Source organism: Sturnira hondurensis, unplaced genomic scaffold (genome assembly GCF_014824575.4).
Source record: "Sturnira hondurensis isolate 20B ecotype Veracruz unplaced genomic scaffold, ASM1482457v3 Scaffold0000880, whole genome shotgun sequence".
Lineage (NCBI taxonomy): Eukaryota > Metazoa > Chordata > Mammalia > Chiroptera > Phyllostomidae > Sturnira > Sturnira hondurensis.
In genome coordinates, this window is record NW_028073511.1 from 40,630 (window position 1) to 64,306 (window position 23,677).

Sequence of the window (23,677 nt, forward strand, 5' to 3'; positions counted from 1 at the left end):
GGGGCTAGATGATCATTAGACTATTATTCTATATAGTTAAAGCTTTTCATTATAAAAGGTAAACTTGGAAAAAAGATACAATGCTATTGATTGTTATCAAGACCTCTAAATTTTAAGGTATACTAATTTCAACTTCTTGGTTCAACAGATTTGCTTAAATTCACATAATTTTCAAATCTTTTAGTTCTGGTGTTCTTTTCATCCTAGTAATTTGTAAAACTGTTCAATTGTTCTAGCTATGGATGTACATTATTATCATTACTATTATTTTATTGTTATTGAGCTTTTTACATTTTCTGATATAGGAATGTTTCAAACATTTTCTTTTGAAATTAGAGAAGTACTAATAGTATTGAGTCATGTAATTGCTTCCCCCTCAAACACCTACTGTTTTTGGTTTCACAAACTTCTCTTTAAAGATTCTATTTATTTATTTTAAGAGAGGGGAAGGGAGGGAGAAATATCAATATGTGGTTGCCTCTCACATGGCCCCCTCTGGGGACCTGGCCCACAACCTAGGCATGTGCCCTGACTGGGAATCGAACCCGGGACACTTCGGTTTGCAGCCCGCACTCAATCCATTGAGCTACACCAGCCAGGGCCTCACAAATTCTTTTTATCTCATTTTTTTCATTCATATTAGAAGCAACCAGCAATTTCTGTTTAGTTTATCACTGTCATTTGAGCAGGAAAAGTGCAGAGCACTCCTGCTTCTGTTTCTTGTTGATAAATTTTATGTTTAATGTTTTATTTTTTCATCCTGGTATTGCACTTCAGGCATATCTTCCATTATATATCTTACATATAAAGTGTGTCTTAGTACTGTGTATAAATAGGTAAGAACTGTGCACTCAAGGACCTGCCATTATAAATGATGGTGTTTAAAATTCAGATGAAGGGCATTTTACTGATGGATCCGTTTGATATATCCTTAAGCTTTCCTCATTGGAGCTAGGGGTGCTTTGTAGACTTGCCTTATTAAGGTTGGCAAGGACTCCTTCTGGGCACATTTTTTAGATTAGAGTCTTTTTTTTAAATCTATAGATAACATATAATATGAATTCTGGCATAATAAGGTTAACTATAAAATAATGTTAATTTTCATAAACCACATACAATTGATTTAATTATGTCACAGTACACCTCATACCTAGGATGTATAGTACATGAATTAGTAGTTCTTCCTGGTTTTATTTATTCTATCACCATTTAAAAATATTTTATGTATTTTATATCATTCTAACAATTGAAAGCGTGCTCCTTGAGGACCTTCTCTGTTCTTTCATTATGAGTTGCATCATGGTGAAAGCAGGTCTCAAAAATCTGAGTCACGAAACTGTGGTTGTTTTACAACCTTGGCATCTTGATCAAGGTACTTCTCTACCTCTCTGTTTGCTTATGTACAGAATGGGAATAATAATATACTTATTTTGTTTTATAGGTTCTAAAACTTTTTTAAAATTTTAACATCTCTCACAGCACATCTTACAGTCAGTCCAGTTTTATGAATCATTGTAGATGTGACTTGATCCCCTCTTAGATTATTAGTTCTCTCCTTGATCGGTAGCATTGGCTTTGTTTTGTTTTTTGTACAACTGGTGTGATTCAGACTGCAGTGAATGAGAACCACCTTGTGGTACAAATTCCCAGGGGAATTTGTTTTCTCTCCCTCCACAAGGAGTAGGATTGGTACATGTAAGTTTTGTTCCTATCTTTTTCTCCAGAGCTCCTCTATTTCATGCTTACCTTTACAGAGGTGGTGTAGCCATTTGGTGGCTTGGTTTTATGTGGGAGTGAGATGACCTATCTTGGGCATTTCCCCCCCCCCCCCTTTTCAGTATCATGTAAAGTAATGGTACAGCCTTGAAGTGAAGTCTTAGGTGTGATGTAGTCAAATCTACCTTAAATGGTCATTGTTGGCGTAAATTAAGATACTAGGTGAGGCTCTTTGCCTAGTGCCTGGCTCATAGTAAGCATTCAGTAGACATTAGTGATTGTTTGATCTGTGTTTGCATTTGTCCTGCTCTTCTGTGAGCTGTTCTGCTTGTATTACTTGTTTGTGTGCATCACTTCCACTCTGCTGTGACCTCCTCCAGAATGAGTTTCTTATGTTTGGATTTCGCCCAGTATTCTCAGAACCTAGTGGCACTTACTGTGAGTGCTGAAAAGTGAATTGAACTGAATACATGGGATGAGTTCTAGTCTAATCTCTTCTTTGATCTAGATTCCTGATGTAAGTCATTGTACCCCTCAAGACATCAGTTTCTTCATCTTTAAAAAGAGCAATTTGAACTACCAATTCTTAAAATTACTTTATCTGTAAAATTTTATTTTTAAATAAGCAACAATAATACCAAATTCTCTTTACCCAGTTTCTTCTGTTTACATCTTGAAGTCACTTGGCACATTTATGAAAACTGATGTTCTTTTTCTGTTCCAGGATCCAGTCTAGGATACCACATTGCACTTAGTGAAATTCGACTTTAAGATTAAAATTGTATATGTTCAGAGTTTTGAATGATACAGGATATTGGCCATTAAACTTAAAATAACTATATAACGGAATTCACTTAACATATTTTAATTTTAGGTTTCTATGGCACATGGAATACAAAATTTAATTAATGCCATCAGAATGATACACAGTGTTTCAAGGTATTATAATACCTCAGAGAGAATGACTTCATTATTTATCAAGGTAAGTTTTCAAGGGAAGGAGTCACACATATAACTCTGAAAAAGTTAACACTGCTATTTCTGTCCTACATTAAGATTTCTAGTTTCATATTATTGTTAACATTTTTCAATATTATGGATCAATAAGCATTAAGTCTAAAGTCTAAGTAGCGTCCATTTCTTTGATCACCTCTCTTCTATTGTGGATTTATTAGTTCTTTTGCTGAAAAAAATTCTCAAGTGATTCTTTCGGAGAGGGTCTGTGTGTGGTGAGCCTCCCGAATTCATGCATATCTGAAGATAGCTTCATTTTGTAGTATCGCTCAAATATTAGTTTGACTGGGATTCTAAGTTCAGTGTACTTTTCTCCTGGAACTTTGAAGATACTGTCTACTGTGCAGTATTGTTGATGAGAAACTTGATGCTAATCTTACTGCTTTTCCTTTGTAGGAAACCTGTTGTATTCTCCCAAGAAGCTTTTAGGATTTTTCCCTTTATCCTTGAACTTGTAAAATTTCAGTGATAGTTTCTTTTTATATTTATCTTGTTTTATGGTTGCTGGGTTATTTCAATCCAAAGACTTTTGTCTCCTTCATTGCTGGAAAATTATCTCTTTTGCCTTTGATTATTTCTTACCCACCTGTTTAGTTTATTCTCACCCCTTGAATATAACATCCATTTCTCTTGACTATTTTTGGAGTCCACCTTTGTCCTTTGACCCTTCGACTCACTCACGTGTTCTTTACTTCTGTCCCAATCACTGGTCAGTCTATCAAGAGATAAAAGTTTGACAATAAAAATGTCAGTTTCCATGTTCTCTAGTTGTTCTCCTGAGACAAAATGTCCTCATAGCTTTCTCATGAATTAATTTGGTTAATAAATTATATTTTAAAAGATTTTGCATGTATCTTTTCTGTATTTCCTGTCTGTTGAGTTTAATGCCTGTGTTACCATGTTTGTTTGCTTCAGTTGCTTAGGATTCTGGGTTGTCTGGCCATCTTTGTATTTGAAAATCCTAATATACTTTTGTGCTGTTTCTTGTAGGGGAAGGGTGTAACTTGCGTTGGGAGGGGGATGTGAATAACATTTCTCTGATATGTCCTCTTTGTGTGCAGTAGCTATCTGGGGCACAGCCACACCTCTCCAAGACTGTGGTTCACACTTAGGGCTTTGTCCTTTCAGCATGTCACTTTGCCTGCTATACAGGTTGCTCCAAATTCAGTGTGCATGGTTTCACCTGAAGCTTCCCTCACATCATCTCCCATCTTGAAAGTTTCCCATAATTGTTTTACCTTTAAAATAAGCTCCACAAATGGGTTCTGGTTTTCCTAGTCCTCCCTTTTTTCCCTATTGATTTGATCTCAACGCTTGACATATTTTAGAAATTTTCCAAAATTTCTGTGTGTCAGCCTGCCATCTTGATCTAACCTTCAGATCAATTATATAGCTATCTCGATTTTTTCACTATTTTGGAGGATGTGAAAGGTGGTTGATTTGATATTTGATTTGCATGTTGAAGGACAGCGAAGAATCACACTTAGAGGAGAAATAGACAAATGGAAAATACAGTTGATTTTGAAATTTATGGCCCTAATTACATTGACTTACATGTTGTAGGTAAACATGACTTTGGGTTATTTTTTATTTTGACAAGAATGTGTATTTGTTTATGTTTTATATAGTGTGATTAATTCATTCCATAAGTTTACTATTCATCATTTTTATGCTTGCAATTTTAAGAAATTGAAAATTTTTATTTCTCTATTTTTGGGGGGACTGATATTTATTCTAGGTAACAAATCAAATGGTGACAGCTTCTAAAGCCTATATTACGGATGGAGCAATTAACCATGTGTGGGATCAGGAAACACCACTCGTGCTAAAGAAAATTCAGGTTTGTTGAAGTATTTTTATTTTCATAAAGTAAAGCTTCTACTATCTGGTCCAATTTTGTTTATTTTGTTCATGCACAGAGCATGTTATTTTTGATAAGATGTTGAACAGAGTAGCATGGGAATATCAAAATTAAAATTATCTACTTATGTTTATCTTTAGTGCCCTTTTGAGGGTGTATTTTAATTCCCATCTTCTCTATGGACACCTTTATCACACACCTCTTGTGTGCCATTTCATATACTTTTGTCCCCACCTCACATTCCAACACCTGTTCATTTTATTTTCTTGCCTTTTTGCACTGACCAGAACTGCCCTACATCCTTAAATAGACATGGGGAGAATTGGCATTTGATTTTTAAAAAGATTTTATTTATCTTTAGAGGGGAAGGGAAGGAGAGAGGGAGAGAAATATCAATGTATGGTTGCCTCTTGTTTGTCCCCTGCCGGGAACAGGCCTGCAACCCAGGCATGTGCCCTGACTCATAATCGAACTGCGGCTGTTTGGTTCACAGGCCCACACTCAATCCACTGAGCTACACCAGCTAGGGCGGCATCTGATTTTGATAGAATGTTTCTAGCATTTCCCTATTTAGCCTGATACTCTTGTATGTTTTTAATACACTGTTGATTGTACTAACGTAATTTTATTTCTGGTTTTAGTGCTAGGAGATTTTTTTAAGTTATGAATGAGTTTTGAAAAAAATTTCTGCACATATTTTTTGAGATGCTTATAAGATTCTTCTCCTGAATCTGTTAATGTGGTGGATGAAATTTTTGGGGTTTCTAAAATGAAACAATCTAATATCCATAGGATAAACTTGAGTTGGTCTCAGTATAATAACCTCTTTTTAAAGACTCATTCAGTTTGCTACAGTTCTGTTTAGGATTTTTCAGAGAAATATTAATGAGGGAGATAGATTATAATTTTCCTTCCTCAGACTGTCCTTAAGAAATGAGTAGGGGTAGGGGAGGGTAATTAAGTATTCCCCTTTTCTATTCTATGTAAAAGTTTGGAGAAAATTAAAATGATCTGTTTTATAAAAGTCTGAAAGAAATGACCAGTCCAGGAAGATTGCATCTAGAAATGGTTATTGGCTGTCTTCATGTGCTCGTTCCTGAACTTTGTAGAGCCAAGGCACAAGGCTGGGACTGGGAGGTAGAGCCAGCAAGGATGCCCACTGCCCTCTACCAATGATGTAAACTGTTGTGCTTTGACCATTGGAACTCTGGAGGGTAGAAAGAGTTATCAGAGGAAACAAAGAATGAAGAATTATAGTTAGAATAGTTTCTCTTATTGAAAATACCTGATTGCAGACACTGGAAAAACCAGGATCATTGTATAGTTCTTGGAGTTGGCTATGTATGATACATAGTACACAGAGACAGACCAAAACAGCTCATAAAGCAGTGGTTTGAAAACATCACCAGAAGCACTTGGTGAACCAATAAAGGAAGGAGCTAGTGACTGCCACACTTGTATTTAAAAAGCTTATGAAGCCCTGGCTGGTAGCTCAGTGAATTGAGCGCGGGCCTGTGAACCACACAATTGCAGTTCAATTTCCAGTCAGGGTACATGCCTGGGTTGCAGGTGAGTTCCCAGTAGGGGACTCACGAGAGGCAACCATACATTGATATTTCTCTCCTTCTCTCCTTCCCTTCCACTCTAAAGATAAATAAGTAAAATCTTTAAAAAAAGAAAATATTAAAAAAAATAAAAAGCCTATGAAATGTACCCAGTGGACAGCTAGAGACCACAACCCTGTCCCTGCACAGCTGATCCTCCATGGAGGGTAAAGGTGGTTGGCCAGTGGTCACAGCCAGCCCTTGCAGCTGACTGGCCTGGGTGTGTTCCTCCCATTGATCTGCCGACAGCAACTAAAGCTTGGCTACAAGAGAAGGGTATACACAGCCCATACAAAGGGTATACCTCAAGTACCCAGCTTGGGTGATAGGGGAGGCTCTGCCACTGGACCCTTCAGGACACTTACTACATTAGACCATGCTGCCAAGACAGGGAGTCAAAGTAGCTCCACCTAATACATAGAAGCAAACATAGGGAGGCTGCCAAAATGAGGAGACAGAGAAACATGGCCCAAATTAAAGAACAGATGAAAATTCCAGAAAAGGAACTAAACAAAATGGAGATAAGCAATCCATCAGATGAAGAGTTCAAAATACTGATTATAAGGATGTTCAAGGAACTCAAGAAGTGAGGACTTCAAGACCATAAAAAAGACCCAGTCAGAAATGAAGGATACATTAATTGAAATAAAGAACAATTTATAGGGAAACAACAGTAGAGTGGATGAAGCAGAGAATCAAATCAATGATTTAGGATGTAGGAAACAAAATCAACCAATCAGAGCAGCAGGAAGAAAAAAAGAATTAAAAAAATTAGGATAGACTAAGGAGCCTATGGGACAACTCCAAGCATTCTAACATTCACAACATAGGGCTGCCAGAAAGAAAAGAGAAATAGCAAGAAATTGGAAGTCTATCTGAAAAAATAGTGAAAGAAAACTTCCCTAATTTGGTGAAGGAAATAGACATGCAAGTTCAGGAAGCACAGAGTCCCAAACAAGATATATGGAAAGAGGATCACTCCAAGACACATCATTATTAAAAAGCCAAAGGTTGAAGATAAAGAGAGACTCTTAAAAGCAAGAGAAAAATAGTTAGTTCCTAGAAGGTTGCCAAATGGGAGAGAGGAGGGAGAGAATGAGTGAGGAGGTGAAGGGATTAAGAAGTACAAATAAGTAGTTACAGAATAGCCCTAGGGATGTAAAGTACAGTATTGGAAATGGAGTAGCCAAATAACTTGTATGCGTGACCCATGGACATGAACAGTGGTGGAGGATTGCCTGAGGGAGTAGGAGGATCTGGGTGGAGGGGTGCAAAGGGGGAAATAACAGGACAATAATTGTAATAGCATAATCAGTAAGATATAATTATAAAAGTAAAAATGTAAAGAGAAAACATAAAAAAGGACCAGCCAGAAATGAAGAATACAAAGACTGAAATGAAGAATATATTACAGGGATTCAACAGTAGAGTAGATGAAGCAGGAGACTGAATCAATGATATGGAAGATAAGGAGACAGAAAACACCCAATCAGAACAGAAAAAAAAGAACCCCCCCAAAAGAGGATACCATAAGGAGCCTCTTGGACAACTTCAGTCGTACCAAAATTCATGGCATGCTGATACTGGAAGGAGGAGAGAAAGGAATTGAAAACCTATTTGCAAAAATAATGATAGAGTGCTGGCTGGTGTGGTTCAGTTGGTTAGAGTGTTGTCCTGAAACTGAAGGATTGTGGTTTACATTCCCAGTCAGAGCACATACCTAGGTTGCAGGTTTGGTCCCAGGTCCAGATGGGTATGATCCCTGGTCTGGGCATGTGCAATCTCCAATCCAGGTGTGTACAAAAGGCAACCAGTCCATGTTTATCTCTTCCTTTCTTTTCTCTCTCTCTGAAAAAAAAATAAGTAATGGATTAAATGGTCTTGGATGAAAAAAAGTTACATGATGGAAAACTTCTCTAACTTGGTGGGGGAAATAGACATACAAATCCAGGAAGTACAGACAAAACAAACAAAATGAAGGGCCACCAAGACACATCATAATTTTTTTCTTTTTTTCCCCCAAATTTTTTATTTAATTATTTTTCAAGTACAGTTTTCTGTCTATTACTCCCATCCCATCCCATCCCCGTGCTCCCCCTCCCTCCCATTTCCACCCTTCTCAGTTGTTGTCCATGTATCCTTTATATATGTTCCTCTAAATCCCTCCCCTATTTCCCCTGAAATTCCTTCCCCTCTCCCCTCTGGTCACTGTCAGCCTGTTCTTTATTTCAGAAGACACATCATAATTAAAATGCCAGAAGTTAAAGGCAAAGAGAGAATCTTAAAAGCACCAGGAGAAAAGCAGTTAGTTACCTACAAGGGTGCTCCTATAAGACTGTCAACTGATTTCTCAACAGAGACTTTGCAGGCTAGAAAAAATTGGCATGAAATACTCAAAGTGATGAAAAGCAAAGACCTACAACTAAGATTACCCAGAAAAACTGTCATTTAGAAGGACAGATAAAGAGATGTACAAACAAGAAAAAGATAGAGGAGTTTATCTTCTTTAAAGTGAAGAAAAAAAGATAAAAATATGAACAATAAAATGGTAATAAGTGTATCTCAACAATTATTTTAAGTGCAAATAGATTAAACATTTAATCAAAAGACATGGTGGCTGAATGGAGAACAAAACAAGATTCTTACATATAGTTTCCATAACAGACTCTCTTCAGATGGAAAAACACAGAGGGAATGTAAGTAAAAGGGTGGAAAATATATTTCATTAAAAATGGAAACAAACAAACAAATAACAAAGCTGTGGTAGCAATACTTACACCAGACAAAATAGACTTTAAAAGGAAGACTATAACAGAGAGATGAAGAACTCATCAGTTCTACTTCTGGGTATTTATCCAAAGAAACCCAAAACATTGAATTAAAAAAACACATATATCCATATGTTATTTCAACATTATTTACTGTGACTAAGATATGGAAGCAACCTAAGTGTCTATCAAGAGATGAATGGATAAAGTAGTACATATATATAATGAAATATGACTTAGCCATGAAAAAAGATAAAATATTTCCATCTACAACAACATGGGTGGACCTACAGATTATTGTGTTCATCCCTGGAACCATGAATGTGTCATGTTAAATGACATTTAACATATGACAAGGGGGAATTAAGTTTGCAGATGAAATGAAGAGATGCTAATCACCTGACCTTAAGATGGCAAGATTATACTGGATTATCTAAGTAAACTTAATCACTTAGCATAAGGTTCATCTTTGTTGTAATTACGAGAATTCTTTATATGAGGAAAAGTCAGAACCAGAAAAATGGCATTATGAAAAAGATTTAACTGTCCATGGGTGGCTTTGAAAAAGTTTAACATTTTTGAATTTATTATTATTATGACATGACAGTAATTCCTTACTGGACCTAGTAAACATGTCCTTTTTTTAAAAGAAAGTTTCTACTAGGTTCACTAACCTGGTTGAACTGGTCAATGGTGGGGCTCTAGTCAAATATTAATATTTCAGCGATGCACACATCAAAGACTTTATGATCTCTTTGTGGAGAAATGATGTTTGGATGAGAAATTATAATATTAATGTTTATATACCTGTACATAAAGAATGCTTATTAAAAGTCAGATGCCAACTAAATGAATGGATAGTTGATAATAGACTGACAGAACTGATGATTTCTAGCCCCCTGGGAGTTCTTATCAGCCATGAAAACAGAAAATTGTGTATGTCGTACTTTGATAAGGATAAGAGTTGAGGGAAAATAGTGACAATGAAGAAGATGAAAATACAATGTAAACTAAATAATACTATTTACAAGCTTTTCAATATGTAGGCAGAGAACTTGAATTTTTAATATTAACAGCAACAGGCATTATCGAAAGGCTGATGTGATTATCAGCTCTGTGTGAGGGTAGAATTTTGGAAGTTTTGACTCCTGAACAAATGTCTCACTACACTTTCCCCCCCTTTTGTTTTTTCACAGGATTGCATTTTTCTGTTTAAGGAATATCAGGCATCTTTTCACAAAACAAGGAAACAGATTTTAGAATCTTCAGGGGAAAAATCTTTTGAGGTTTCAGAAATGTATATATTTGGAAACTTCGAGGCTTTCTGCAAAAGGCTGGAAAAAGTAAGCATTGTGCAGTCACAGTGTCTGCTCCCAGCCACGCTTTTCTGGTTATTTATTACTTTATGTAGCAGTATTGAGAATTGTGGTTCCAGATCTCTTGTGTCACTGTTGATATGACTCATTCACTATTACTCACTACATTTTATTATAACTTATTTTTAATTCCTGATAACTGCCTTCTGCCAGATACACAAAAGCTGTTGCAAACTTTCACCTTTCTCCTTCAATTCTACCTCCACCTGTGAAGCTTGGCGTAAAAGCCTCTGCTCTTATTGTATCAGGCTGAGGAAAAATGTGAGCTGAAACAACGGTGATATCTGGCAGAGCCTAGTATTCGTGTCATATCTGTATATGTGTGCCTTTCTCTCTCTAGGCCATTGTATAGTGTGTTATGCATAGACAGCGTGTGGGTGATGTATTTGGCTGTGAAGACATGCATTAGAATCTTCTGCACCTTTAATTCATTTACTAATATTGGCTGCAAAGGAGTGGTATTTTTTTCAGGGTGTATAGGACAGTCCATACTGGTGGCTTCTTGGAGTCATCCTTTGAAAAGCTTACAAAGATATCATTTCAGTACCACTTTCTCCACCACTCCCATTACCACCTTGCTAACTCCTTAGGTCCTGGTAGGATTTAGCTTTCTGTTTATCATTTGTTGTAAGTTGCTGAGGGCATTACCTGTAGGTTGAAGTGTATTTCCTGGTCATGTCCAGAAGCCTATTTTTCATTTATAATCCTCTGACACAACCAGGATAGGAAAGTATGGGTGATAAAGAGAACCAAGTTATTCTGTGGAGACTTTCATACATAAGAGGTCTGTTCAGAGGTTTCCAGCCATATAATATGAAAAAAGAGGCATTTATTGAAGAAGATACAAGATACAAGAAACAGTGTACATAGGACAATGATGCCTCAGTCCCTTTCAAAGTAGGCACCTTGGGAACTCACACCATTCTCCCAGTCACTATCAGCTGCCCTGTCGTATTTTCCTGAATCTCACTGATGGTTTGAAATCTCTTTCCTTTCAAAGGTGGCTTTAGTTTTGGGAAAAGCCCGGAATTGCAGGGCACAAAATCTGGGCTATAGGGAAGTTGAGTCACCTGGGTGATTTGATGTTTTGCCAAAAAACTGCACAAGACAGGCATCAGAGGGCGTCCTATTGTGGTGAAACTGTCATTCAACAATTGCCCATAGATGTGGCCTTCTGAGTCATCCAAATAATTTCTGTGGAGGCATGTTCAAGCTTAATGCAAAATTTGATGCAGATTTGTAGCTCTGCTCACTCAGTCATTTTGAATGTGACAGTCACACAGTGCACATACTCGCCCAACAGTGTCCAGCACCCTCACTGAGCAGTACAGTGAAGTTGTTATTGCTCATGCAAGTGCATTTCAGTCCACTCTCCTTGGCTGCCAGGTTACGTCTGTACTATGCAAACCATTCTTGTTATGTTAGATAATGGCTGGACTTGTCCTGGACAGACCTTGTATTTCTGTCGGGCTGTTTTTTGTTTGTTTCTTTAACAGCATGTTGGGCTATATAATTCACACATCATACAATTAATTCACCCATTTAAAGTGTATAAGTCAGCATTTTCTAATGTATTCACAGGGTTATGCAACCATTACTACAATCTAATTTTAGATCACTTTCATTTCCACTGAAGGAAATCCTTTATACATTAGCAGTTACACCCCATGCCCCTCTCTTCCCAGCCTTAAGCAACTATTAATATTCTGCTTATACAGATTTACCTATTCTGGACATTTTGTGTAAATGGAGTCTTATGTGTTTTTTTGTTACTGACTTCTTTCACTTACAATGTTTTCAAAGTTCATCTATGTTGTAGCATTCTTTTCTATTGCTGAATAATATTCCATGTATGGGTATAATACATTTTATTTATCTGTTCATTAGTTGAAGATTATTTGGGTGGTTCTACTTTTAGGCTGTTATAAACAGTGCTGCTATGAACATTTTTGTCTAGATTTGTGTGTGAACGTATGTTGCCACTCCTCTGGAGTGTATGCATAGGAGTGGAATTGCTAGGCCATGTGGTCACTTTTTAACTTTTTGAGGAACTGCCCAACTATTCTTCAAAGAAGCTGCATCATTTCACATTTTCATTAGCAATTTGTGAGTTCCAATTTTCCCACATCCTTGTTAGTTCTTGTTATCATCTGTCTTTTAAAATTTAACTATCCTAGTGGATGTGAAGTGGTATCTTATTGTGGTTTTTGATTTGTGTTTCCCTGATGACTAATGATGTTGAATATATTTTCAAGTACTTACTGCTCATTTCTTTTTTAGAGAAATTTGTATTCAAATTTTTTGCACATTTTATATTTAGTTGTTTGTGTTTTTATTGTTGAGTTATAAGAGTTCTTTTTAAAAAAATGTTGTTCAAGTGCAGTTTTCCGCCTTTTCCCCCAGCTCTACCCTTCTTCACCAACCCTTCCCACCTTCTTCCCCCATTTCCACCCCCCTCCTTGTTATTGTCCGTATGTCCTTTATGATTATTCCTGTAAACCCTTCACCCTTTTCCCCCATTATCCCCTCCACACTTCCCTCTGGTTACTGTCAGCCTGTTCTCAGTTTCAGTCTCTTCGGCTGTATTTTGCTTGCTTGTTCATTTTGTTGATTAGGTTCTAGTTAATGGTGAGATCATATGGTATTTGTCTTTTATGTATTATGGGTCTGAGACCCTTATCATATATGATTTGCAAATATTTTCTCCTATTCTGTAGATTATCTTTTCATTATTTGATGGCGTTCTTTGTTTGAAGTGTGATAGTTCTTAATTTTGATAAAGTGTAAGTTATCAAGTTTTTCTTTTGTTGCTTGTAATTTTGGTGCTATATCTACAAAACTGTTATTATGGGGCTGTTTTGTGAACACTAGGGATTTCTTGGGGTTCGAAATCCAATTAGAAGGATAATGACGTGTGTCAAATTAATAAATAGGCCTCACTGGTAAGGATCTGTTCCACAAAGATACTTAATGTTTCTGAATCTAGTAGAGTATAAACCTGGAGGTGGGTCCTGGTTACTTTTAAATTTTCCAGGAGCCAGAACCCTTACCAGCTTGGGTGCAGTTTTATGTTTGATAGAGTTTCAGGACTGGGCCTTAATGGTTAGCCCATTAGCAGTAGAGACCTTTGGTGGCTGGTCTAATGCTGGGCGTGATGGGTGTTCATTTGTAGCAGCCCAGGCATTCCTGGCGTTAGAAAGAGTGGGCAGTAATGGCCAACTGCATTAGCTACTCCCCTTGCCCTGTCTCTGGAGAAGCCATGCCTTTAGTCTTAAAAACATCATGGCCCAAGGGCTCAGCAACCAGAGCTAATGCAGCACCTCCCAGAGGCCTACTTAAAGTGCATCCTGATTGTGTGTTACTGCCTCTCCTGTGGTGAGAATCCTTTTGCTGACTGGCTTCCCCCCCAAGTATAATGGTGGACGTTGGTATCCACATTCTCAAAGAATGGGCTGCACAACTTACCTTGAAGTGTGGCTGTGATTTTGTGTAGCAGTGGTCACTGAGCAATGGTCACTGAGTTGGCTGAATGGGCTTTATGGTAGGGACCACTGTAAGGTAAGGGATAAAGGGCAGAGTCTTAGGGTAGAATAACAGAGCAAGTGGGTAGTTTGGTTCTTCAGTTTGCTTTTTGAAGTTTACTTTTGTTTTTTAAAGGTGAGTGGAGTGTATGTTTTAGTGGGAGGCCCAGCTGTTTCTCATATTTATATAAAGCATACACAGAATGCTATAAATTCCAGGAGGTCCATATTTCCTCAAGGTTTGGACTGGCTTCTAGGATGACAACAGTTTGGAAGTATACAGAAATAGTGACATAAAAGTGACAGTTATTCAGAAAATGGTGATGTGGATTGACATGTGCAGAGACTTTGACTTCTGCTGGCTCTGTAGTGTTGTCTTCATGGTGTGCAGTATTTGGAGGACTCCTGTGAAAACGGGTATGTTTTCTGTTTGGCTGTTGGGCAAATCTTCCCTTTGTTCAATGGCCAAACAGAAAACAAACCTGGAGAGATTTGAGTATTGTTCTCCAAAGCAGGAATCAAAATGGGGAATCACTGATGAAGGTTAGCCTGTGAATGTGAAGTGTGTGTGTATGTGTGTGTGTGTGTGTGTGTGTGTGTGTGTGTGTGTGTGTAAAGTAGGTGGTGTTGGTATATTGAGATGGAGGCAGCCATTTCTACAATAAAATCCATTTTGAGGGTTTCCTGGGGCTCTTCACAAGTCAGAAGTGACTGGAGTCGTTCTTTAGTCTTCTTGGGCCTTCCCTTTACCGGGTTGCAAGGGAGAGGGAGAACAGGCGTGGATTTGTGCTAGTGCTTCCTATTGGAGCTGCAGTGAGGGGAAAGCCACAAAGAGTGGTAAATAAAGCTTTTGAATCCAGTGACTCAGCAAAATGCTTTTCAGAAAATTCTCAAGAATAAAAGGATGAAACTATTCAGACATTTGCCAAGATTTTTTTTCAGATTTTGTTTTGAAAGACAAAATGGTCAAATTCTCAGAAAGGTTGTAAACTCTCTCCGGCTGTGCTAGAACGTCATCTATCTTCAGTGGCCGGAGAGTAGTACTGATTAGTGACAGAGATTTGCCATCTATTTTATCTCCTCTCGTTGGTTTTAGCTAAATGATTCCGGGACCTGTTTCTTGATCTGTTTTTGAATTAGTGATTCACTTAGAGCTGATTCCAGGGAAGGTGCTAATATTCCATTTTAAAAATAAAATAACTTCTCTTTTTAAGATTACAGAAATGATAACTGTTGTGCAAACATATTCAGCTTTGAGTAATTCTACCATAGAGGGAATAGATATAATGGCAATAAAATTTAAAAATATATATCATGGGGTTAAGAAAAAGCAATATGACATTCTGGATCCAAGAAGGACAGAGTTTGACACAGATTTCTTAGAGTTCATGTCAAAAATCAATGGATTAGAGGTAAGTAATTGTACATACTTCCACTTTAGTAAACCTGAAATGTAATCAATAATGCTGGAATTCACATATTTCCTATTTATTATAAGTTACTATTGCAAAAATATTTTGATCAAAAATATTTGCTAGTATGAATAATTTTTTAACTAGTCCACAAAATATTTTCTGCCTTTAAAAAAACGGAAAATGAGTATATTCAACCAAAGATGTCAGTGAGTAACCAGAAGCCCAAAGGACTATTGTAGTTAGGGTTAATTTTTTGTTTCATTAAAGTTTGTGGTCAGTTTCTGTTGTGCCAAGGAGCCAGTGTCAATTTTCCAGTCTAAGGAAAAATGTGTCATTTTTATTCTCTGTATTAAGTGTGAAAAGATTTGAGGACAGAATAGGAAGGTGGATCGCTGTCCCCTTGGCACTGCACTTTATGGCCATACTCTCTCTGCAGCTTAGAGGACAACTCTGCACAGGCCCTTGTCCTGCTTGTCATAGCTTCAGGGGCACCACAGGGAAGAAGGGTAGTGAAAAATATATCTGGTGAGATTGTGCCATATATCTCTCTCACCTTTGGGTTTATATGACCTCAGTTACTCTCATACTGAAAACTACTGCAAACCCAGGTTTAAACCCCCACAGAAAGGTGTCTTCTTTGATACACAATGTCCTGGAGACACAGGGAAGGACAAGAGTATTCTCTGTTCACTCCCTGAGTCTGCAGTTCATTAAAGAACAATATACATGTACTCTGGACAATATAAAAATGAAGATCCTAAAAGTCTAACACCTTGTCTTCTTGGAGACTAAATGGATTTCCTTTTAGTTTCTGAAAGTGAGACTCTGGTGTGAAGATATATTTTAGTTATTACTTTCAGTGTTTGGCTAGTTGGGAAGGGTGGGGTTTGCTTCTAAAATGCTTGCAAGTTATATCTTATGGTGCTGAGAATTTGTGGATTTTTTAAAAAACTTATTGCTTAAATTATTTTTATTATTGTTTAATAATGATTATATGTTTTGAAGGCTTTACTGTGGTCTTAGATACAAATTTTAGCTTTTAGGATATTTAGAGGCCATATTAACTTTTCAATTGTATGGACATGGACAACAGGGTGGGGATTGACTGTGGGAGCAGGGCAGGGGGAAACAATGGGGAAAATTGGGAAAAATGTAAAAGAACAGCAATAGAAAAAAAAAGAAAAAATATTTTAAGAGAGGTGTCAATGTTAACTTTCCTTCCCTTCCCACTGTTTGAGTAACATTGTGGTATAGATTAGTAGACCATAACAATATAATCTGTAAGTGAAAGGAATTTGCATAGAGTGCTTCAGTTCCATTGGTTGGGTTCTAGGAGTTTGGAATTCACTGCTTGGCATGGTAGGGGGCTCTCAGCCAAATATTTTCTTCTGGTTTCTCTATGGCATGGTTAAGAGGTTTCTAAGAGCAGTGGTGTTGGCAAGAGACACCTGTTGACTCTGGGTGTTATAGTATCATTACATTGCTCTACCAAAATGCTTAGAAATTCCAAATATCCCAAAGAAATATGCTTGGTAAGGGATACTCACTGCTTTCATAAATTCTGTGGGTCAGTAATTTCCAATAAATAATGAGGAACAAATTGCAAATTATATGCAATTATAATTTTCCTAATAGTCAAAGGAATAATAGTTAAAAGAAGCAGATAAAATTAATTTAAATAATATATTTTATTTAACCCATCATATTAAAAATATTACATTTTGACATGTCATCAGTATAAGAATCATGGAGATATTTTCCATTCTTTTTTGTTTTAAGTCTTTGAAATCTGGTGTGTATTTTGTACTTACAGCACATCTCACTTCCAAGTGGGGATGCTTCAGGTGTTCAGTGGTCACCCATGCAGTTTTAGATCCTTAGGTGGTGGGTGTGTTGAAGGCTCTTTTGATTCTGTAGGAAATTCGTGAATTATTGTTACATAAACCTAGTCTCTTTCTTAATGTCAAAAGTAATTAAGGATCAATATTTTATTTTAGATACAAATACAGGCATTTATGAACAGTACTTTTGGAAAAATCTTATCTTCCCAGCAGGCTCTTCAGCTGCTTCAAAGGTATTTAAAATTTATTAAGCAATATCATTTCTAGTTGGGATAACTTTATATCTGAAAATACATTTTCAAATAAGATGTTCTTGAAAATCTTTTCTAGGTAAACTTTTAAACTCATAAACATTACTCTTTAATTACCATTAAATAGAATGGTAAACATTTGAAATATGATTTTTTCATTACATTTTTGTAGCATAAAGTCTTTCAATGAGAAAATGAAATATTTTATGTTTTCCCCCAGCTAGATAATATATTTGAAGTTAATTTCATAGGTGTTATTGGAAAGGGAACAAATAATGATTAATTCTGTATACTGAAATCATTTCTAAACATGAAATTGAGAGTGGTAGTTCTCCAGACTTCCCTTTTCCCTCTTGAGTGCTCCTGTAATTCCTTTCCCTCTATTCCTGACAACAGCGCCCCCCACCTGCAAAGGACAGGAAATCCTGGATTAAAGAGGGACAGAGGGACGAGCTGGACTAGGGGTCGTTTTCTTCCAACTCAGGGAGGATTCATGACGACCCATGTTAGTGACCCTTTGGCAACCCTGTCCTGAGAGCCAGTGGATCTGGGCTAGGGCCCAGCTTTGCTATAGTTCCATGTCTCTCTAATGATGGGTAATAGCAGTGAGACCTTGCCTTAGGAAGCTATCGTAAGAGTCAAAACAGATGAAGTGATTTTGACGAGTGACAGCACTGTATAGACAGAAAGCTGGTACTGTTTTCTTGGTTATATCTCTCTTTCTTTCTGTGTTTACCTCTCTCTCTCTAACCTATAGTATACTGGTGTTAATTCACTTGATTATCAAAACGTTCTGGTTCTAGTACTTTCTGTGCATTACTTAGTCTCTAAGTGAAAGTGATATTTGGCCAACAAAATCGTCATTATTACAGGTATTTGGAATCACGTGAGCATCAGTATTGGCAGAGAGATAGTGTGCTCCTCTCTATCCTTGCAAAGCCAACTCCCCACTCATCTTTTTTATCTCAGTTTAATGTCTCAGGGAAGTCTTTCTTGACTCGCCAGGCTTGGCTGGGTTCCCCGGTAATAGTGTATTTCTGGCACCCGTGTAATTTATTAGCACCATGCTCTAACCAGCTGAGCTAACCAGCCACCCACTCAGCACCCTTGTAATTTAAACAATTATTTACGTAACTCTTGGCTGATTAGCTCCCTTTTCCCTAAGAGGACATAGGCTCCGAGAAAGCTGGAACCACATCTGCCTTGTTCATCACTGTGTCCCTAGGAAATGTCTGAGGCCTGGTATGAATATTTGTCAACTGAGTAAATGAATGGATTTTTAGGACTGCAGCAGTTCTTAAGTATGTTTCTCATTTCCTTTTTAATTATTCACCTTTAATTACTTTTAGATTCCAGAAGCTGAACATTCCCTGTCTTCAGTTAGAAATAAATCACACAATTGAGCGTATTCTTCAGTGTTACGTGGCTGAACTTGAAGCTATTAAGAAGGCTAGTATCATTTTTATAAGTAGAATGGTACTTTTGTACAAACACAGAAGTATTCCAAAAGTACTTGCCATCGTTATTTTGCACTAAGCTTTCCAGGAGCAATCCTTTCACTGCTCCGTTCCTCTGATGCCTCCCTGTCTGTGTGGGCAGATGCTGGCGGTGACTGTCACCGGTCGGCCAGGTGCACAGCCCCAAGCTCCTCAGGACTGTTTGTGCGACAGTGTTCGTGGTGCACAGGAAAGCCCGTCACAGCTAATGTTTCTGTGTATAGAAACACGGGCTCCGGGACTGTTGTGACAGGTGTGATGTGGCAGTGTGCTCCCTTTTTTGAATGCCTCCTTAAACACTGAGATAAAAGGCAGAAAAAAAACTCTACATGTAATGGGGAATAAGGGTTAACAGAGAATTAAGTGCCATATATTATAAATATCATAATTTCCAAACCTCTCAGGTTATTAACCTCTAAAGTGCACTTATATGTATTGGCTACTTCCTTGGTAGCCAGACATGAGAATAATGGTATAAAACATGAGAATAACGGTAAAACATCAGTACAAATATAGCTTTATGTTTTTTGCCTTTTTCATCATATTCAATTTCAAACACTAATACCAGATCTTTAATTACAGCTTTATCATTCTCAAAAAGATGACCCCCCTCTGGCTCGCAACATGCCCCCAATAGCAGGAAAAATACTGTGGGTGAGGCAGCTCTATCGCCGGATAAGTGAACCCATCAACTATTTCTTTGTAAGCCAGTGGTTCAGTTTGTGATATGTGAGCGATAGTGATTTTTGACACAAGAAACGTTTTATTCTGTAATATTTATGTCTAAGAAAGGACTTAGAGCTAATTATTTTACTGGGTGAAGAAAATGTAGTTAATAAACATGCTTAGTTTATAAATATACTTGAGAGACACTAAGTCAATTCTTTCATGTTTGGTAGATAAGCCCATTTAATTACAGTTATCTCTAAGGGGGTTAATCTTAAGCTTTATGAGTTTTAATACAGGACACTTTATAAAGCCTTTAAAAAATTGTTTTGAAGACAATAAAGTACAAGTGCTGAGCTTCTATGTGTGGACAGCTGGGTCACTGCCATGTGTTAGTAAAAGTGAAGACGTACTCAGTCTATTTCTTTTTTTTTTTCAATTTTTTTATTTAATTATTTTTCAAGTACAGTTTTATTTCTATATGAAGACCTGAGACTTAGAGCAGGAGATAAAAAAGTACATTCATTGTCTATGTCCTTAAGATTGGTGTTAAATTTCTGAAAAGCATCAGGATACTCTTAGGCCCTATTGGCATTTGAAATTGCCAGTTTGTCTGCTCTTTGTTTTGGGGTTTTTGTTTGTTTGTTTGTTTGCTTGGTTTTTAAAGAGACAGGGTAACTGAGTATAGATGGTTGGCTTGGTTTTGTGTCTTATGCCTAAATTCATAACAAAATAATACCAAACAATAGTCTTGCAAGTAACGTTATTACTAAGAATTATTAAATATTAAGGGTTTGTTGGTTCTGGTTAGCTACTACCATTTATTTTACCGTTCTCAAAACTGCGAACCACTGAAACGCTGGCCTCACACTGGAGCCCTGCTGGAGGCTGGCTTGCTTATTGACGCCATGGTGGCAGGGCGGAGGCTGCACTGTTTTTGACATTTAATCAAAACATGAAACATTCAGTCATTTACATTAAAATTTGCTTTTTTTGATAAAGTGTTACTGTTTTTTTGGTGCTGGAATTTAGGAATTTGCTCTGGTATCTGTAGTTCAAGGAAAATCAGTCCATTGTATCTCGTCCAGGAAAGTGGGGAGGGAGCAGAGAGTTGGAAGGAGAGGCCCTCAGTGCCCGGGCTGCCTGCAGGGCTAGAGACCTTTCTTTTCAGATCTTTTATTTCCATTTCCAGTTTTTCCTTTCTGCTGGTAATATTTCCCTACTTCCATCTCTAGCTTGTATAGTCTCCCTCATCTCTTTTCTACTTTGATGAAAATCTAAATGGGTAGCATACTTATTTGATGCCATTTTATATACAAAGAACTTTATAATTTGAATGAAAACAAGCAGCACCTATTTTTATTGTTGTTCATGTACAGTTGTTTCCATTTTCCCTCCACCACTCCCCCCTGTCCAACCCATCCCTGCCTCCCACCCTGGATCCTACCCACTTTGGCTTCCTCCCTGTGTCCTTTATATTTGTTCTTTGATGACCCTTTCCCCATTGTCCCCCATTATCCCTCTCCTCCCTCCCCTCTGGTTACTGTCAGTTTGTTCTTTATTTCAATGTCTCTGGTTGTATTTTATTCCTTGTTTGTTATGTTGATTAGTTTCCACTTATAGGTGGGATCATACAGTATTTGTCTGTTACTGCCTTACTTTAAAATAAATCTTTTTTTCCCTTAAAAAAACAGAAAAACTCAGAAATTTTGTCAAGTGCAGAAGGTAAAGCTGTCATTCGTCAGTATAACAGAATTTCCTACGTCCTGGTGGAATTTGAGGTGGTCTATCACACAGCCTGGGTCCGAGAGATCTCACAGCTGCAGTATGGTGTGTATGCGACCCTGCTGTGGTGCTGCAGAGGGGGTCGGTGGTTCTGAATGTGTTCGTGGTTCTGGCGAGGTTTTACATCCCTTTATACGAGCTTATGATGATTCCATTTAGGCTTGGGAATGATACCATTATTTATTTCTTTATAGTAAATAATATTCTGATTTTATGAGTAAAAATAGTCATGACCTTAAAGTTGACATACTTAGATTATGACTTCCCTGAAAAACAGTATTTAAAAGTAAGTATCAAGACTCTCTATAGATATTTCTCCATAAATTTAGGAAAGGTTTCATATTTAGTTTTATCTTGTTATAGATTCAAATCTCAGTCCCAATCAGGAGAGAAAGAATTTCGGCTTGCTTGTCCCCTTGCTCCCCTCCTCCCTCCTTTTTTCCTTTTCACCTTTCTCTTCTTCTCTCCTCTTTCTATAACAATTTAACTTCAATTTTGAGCTCCCCAATATTAAGAATATTGGGGCTGCATCCAGGTACCTCTGAGAGTGCTAAGGCCTTGGGCAGAGGTAAATGTGAGGCAGAAGATGGATGGTTCTGAACAATCATCCATCCGTGCTGGCGTCACCTGGGGTGTTGTTATCATGTGGGCTGTCGTTGGCCTTGCCTTGTCTCACCCTAACCTGAAGCTCTTATCCACACCTGGGCGTAACTCTGACTGTGTCTTCTGGTAGAAATGTTTCTCTCCCACCCTGGGATCTCCACCTCCGCAGAGCACCGACTGCAGGCACAGGAAGCAGCACAGGAGTGGCGGTGGGAGGGGCCCCTCCTACTTCCGCCTCTTGGTTCCAGACCCACATAGTTTAGCTGTTGCGGACCCAGCATATGCACAGGCTGTTGATTCCCTGCACACCCGCGTCCTGGAGGACAGGGTCCCAGACCCACAGGGGGTTTCCTCAACTAGCACCTCGCTGAAATCTTTAATAGACCACTCTGTCAGGCCAGCTAGTTCTGGGAGATCCGAATGAAAGCCTGCCAGTGGAGTAGCACTCTCAGAGGAGCTTGAAATTCTTGCGAAGGAAGTTTAAAATTCACATTATGGAGAAAGGTGAAAAAGAATTTTGAACAATTGAAGCATGAAGCATGTACTATATAGCTTCTGCAATGCCCTGCACTTTCCTACTTTCTTTTGTCTTGCTAGTTTTTCCTCTTATCTGTACATGTTCTAAAACAAGTTCAACAGTCACCTGTTCCACAAAGCCCTTTCTTATTCTTCCCGGCAGAAAATAATATCCTTTCTCTCTAGAGTTCTCCACACACTATCTATAATTCTTTCCCAGGACTCTTACTGCTTTGTGGATCTGTTTTATCTGCTTACATATTCCAAGGACACTCTGTTTATTTCATCTCTGTAGCCTTTAAATAATAGTCATAGCTAACATTTATATACTGCTTACCATGTACCAGTCTTTGTGTAAGTACTTTACATATACAATTGCCTTTAATCCTCATGGCAATCCTATGAGAAACCATTATTATCCTCATCTTACAGATGAGGAAACTGAGGCACACTGAGTAACCAGTTAAGTGACTTGCCCAAGATCACACAGCTTGGAAGTGGCAGGGTGAGGATTCAAATCTGCCTTCATGTAAACACAGGCTAATGGGCATTAGCCTGTGTTGCCCATTCTCTAGTTAGTAGTATTTGTTCATATGAGCTGTAATCGAAGCTAGCACATACTTGTTTGTAGGTGTGTTGTTGTTATTTGTTATCATGCTGCAGCAGCAGATAATCTAAGGCTTCTCAGCATGAACCACAGGGATTCATAATAAAAAGCACATCTTAAATTGCCTATTTATATTAATGATATTCGTGTAGTAGTTCAGATGTAGTATAAATTTTTTTACATTCTAGGAGTTCACAGTGCAATGATGTTTAATAATTTTTTTTTACTAATAATGAGCCTAGTTATCAAAAATTCAAGATGGGTATTTTATTCAGATAAATGTCCTTTAAGAAACCAGCTTGGGGTTAGGCATGGAAAAGGGTTTGAAATCTGTAAGGCATGTCATATTTTTGTAGTTGTGCACATCTTCCAGTTCTCTCCTAGGAGTTAAATCACCATCTATGAAAATAAACTAACGTTGTATCACAGGTCACTTAGTCCCACTCAGGAAAGTATTGTAGTCCACAGCACAAGGGCTGTACATTCTTGGCCCACTTTTATCTCTCTTGATCTCATTTTATGGCCTATAGACACTACATTTATTTATCTAAGTCTTGAGCACCAACCGTGTGTCAGGCGCTGTGCCTTGGAACCTGGGATATCCGAAACCGTTGTTCTGCTCTAAGGCAGGCAGTAG

At 37.7% G+C, this 23,677-nt stretch overlaps 1 protein-coding gene across 1 annotated transcript in view; it reads left to right on the plus strand.

Moving 5' to 3' along the window:
* Positions 1-23,677, plus strand: part of DNAH8 (dynein axonemal heavy chain 8) — a 303,075-nt gene that overhangs the window by 19,281 nt on the left and 260,117 nt on the right. Inside the window, exons 7-14 of the mRNA XM_037051914.1 lie at positions 2,591-2,698; positions 4,469-4,570; positions 10,160-10,306; positions 15,075-15,272; positions 17,273-17,349; positions 18,717-18,816; positions 19,446-19,565; positions 21,224-21,359. Of these exons, the coding sequence (XP_036907809.1) occupies positions 2,591-2,698; positions 4,469-4,570; positions 10,160-10,306; positions 15,075-15,272; positions 17,273-17,349; positions 18,717-18,816; positions 19,446-19,565; positions 21,224-21,359 (988 nt within the window). The remainder of the gene's footprint in view (positions 1-2,590; positions 2,699-4,468; positions 4,571-10,159; positions 10,307-15,074; positions 15,273-17,272; positions 17,350-18,716; positions 18,817-19,445; positions 19,566-21,223; positions 21,360-23,677) is intronic.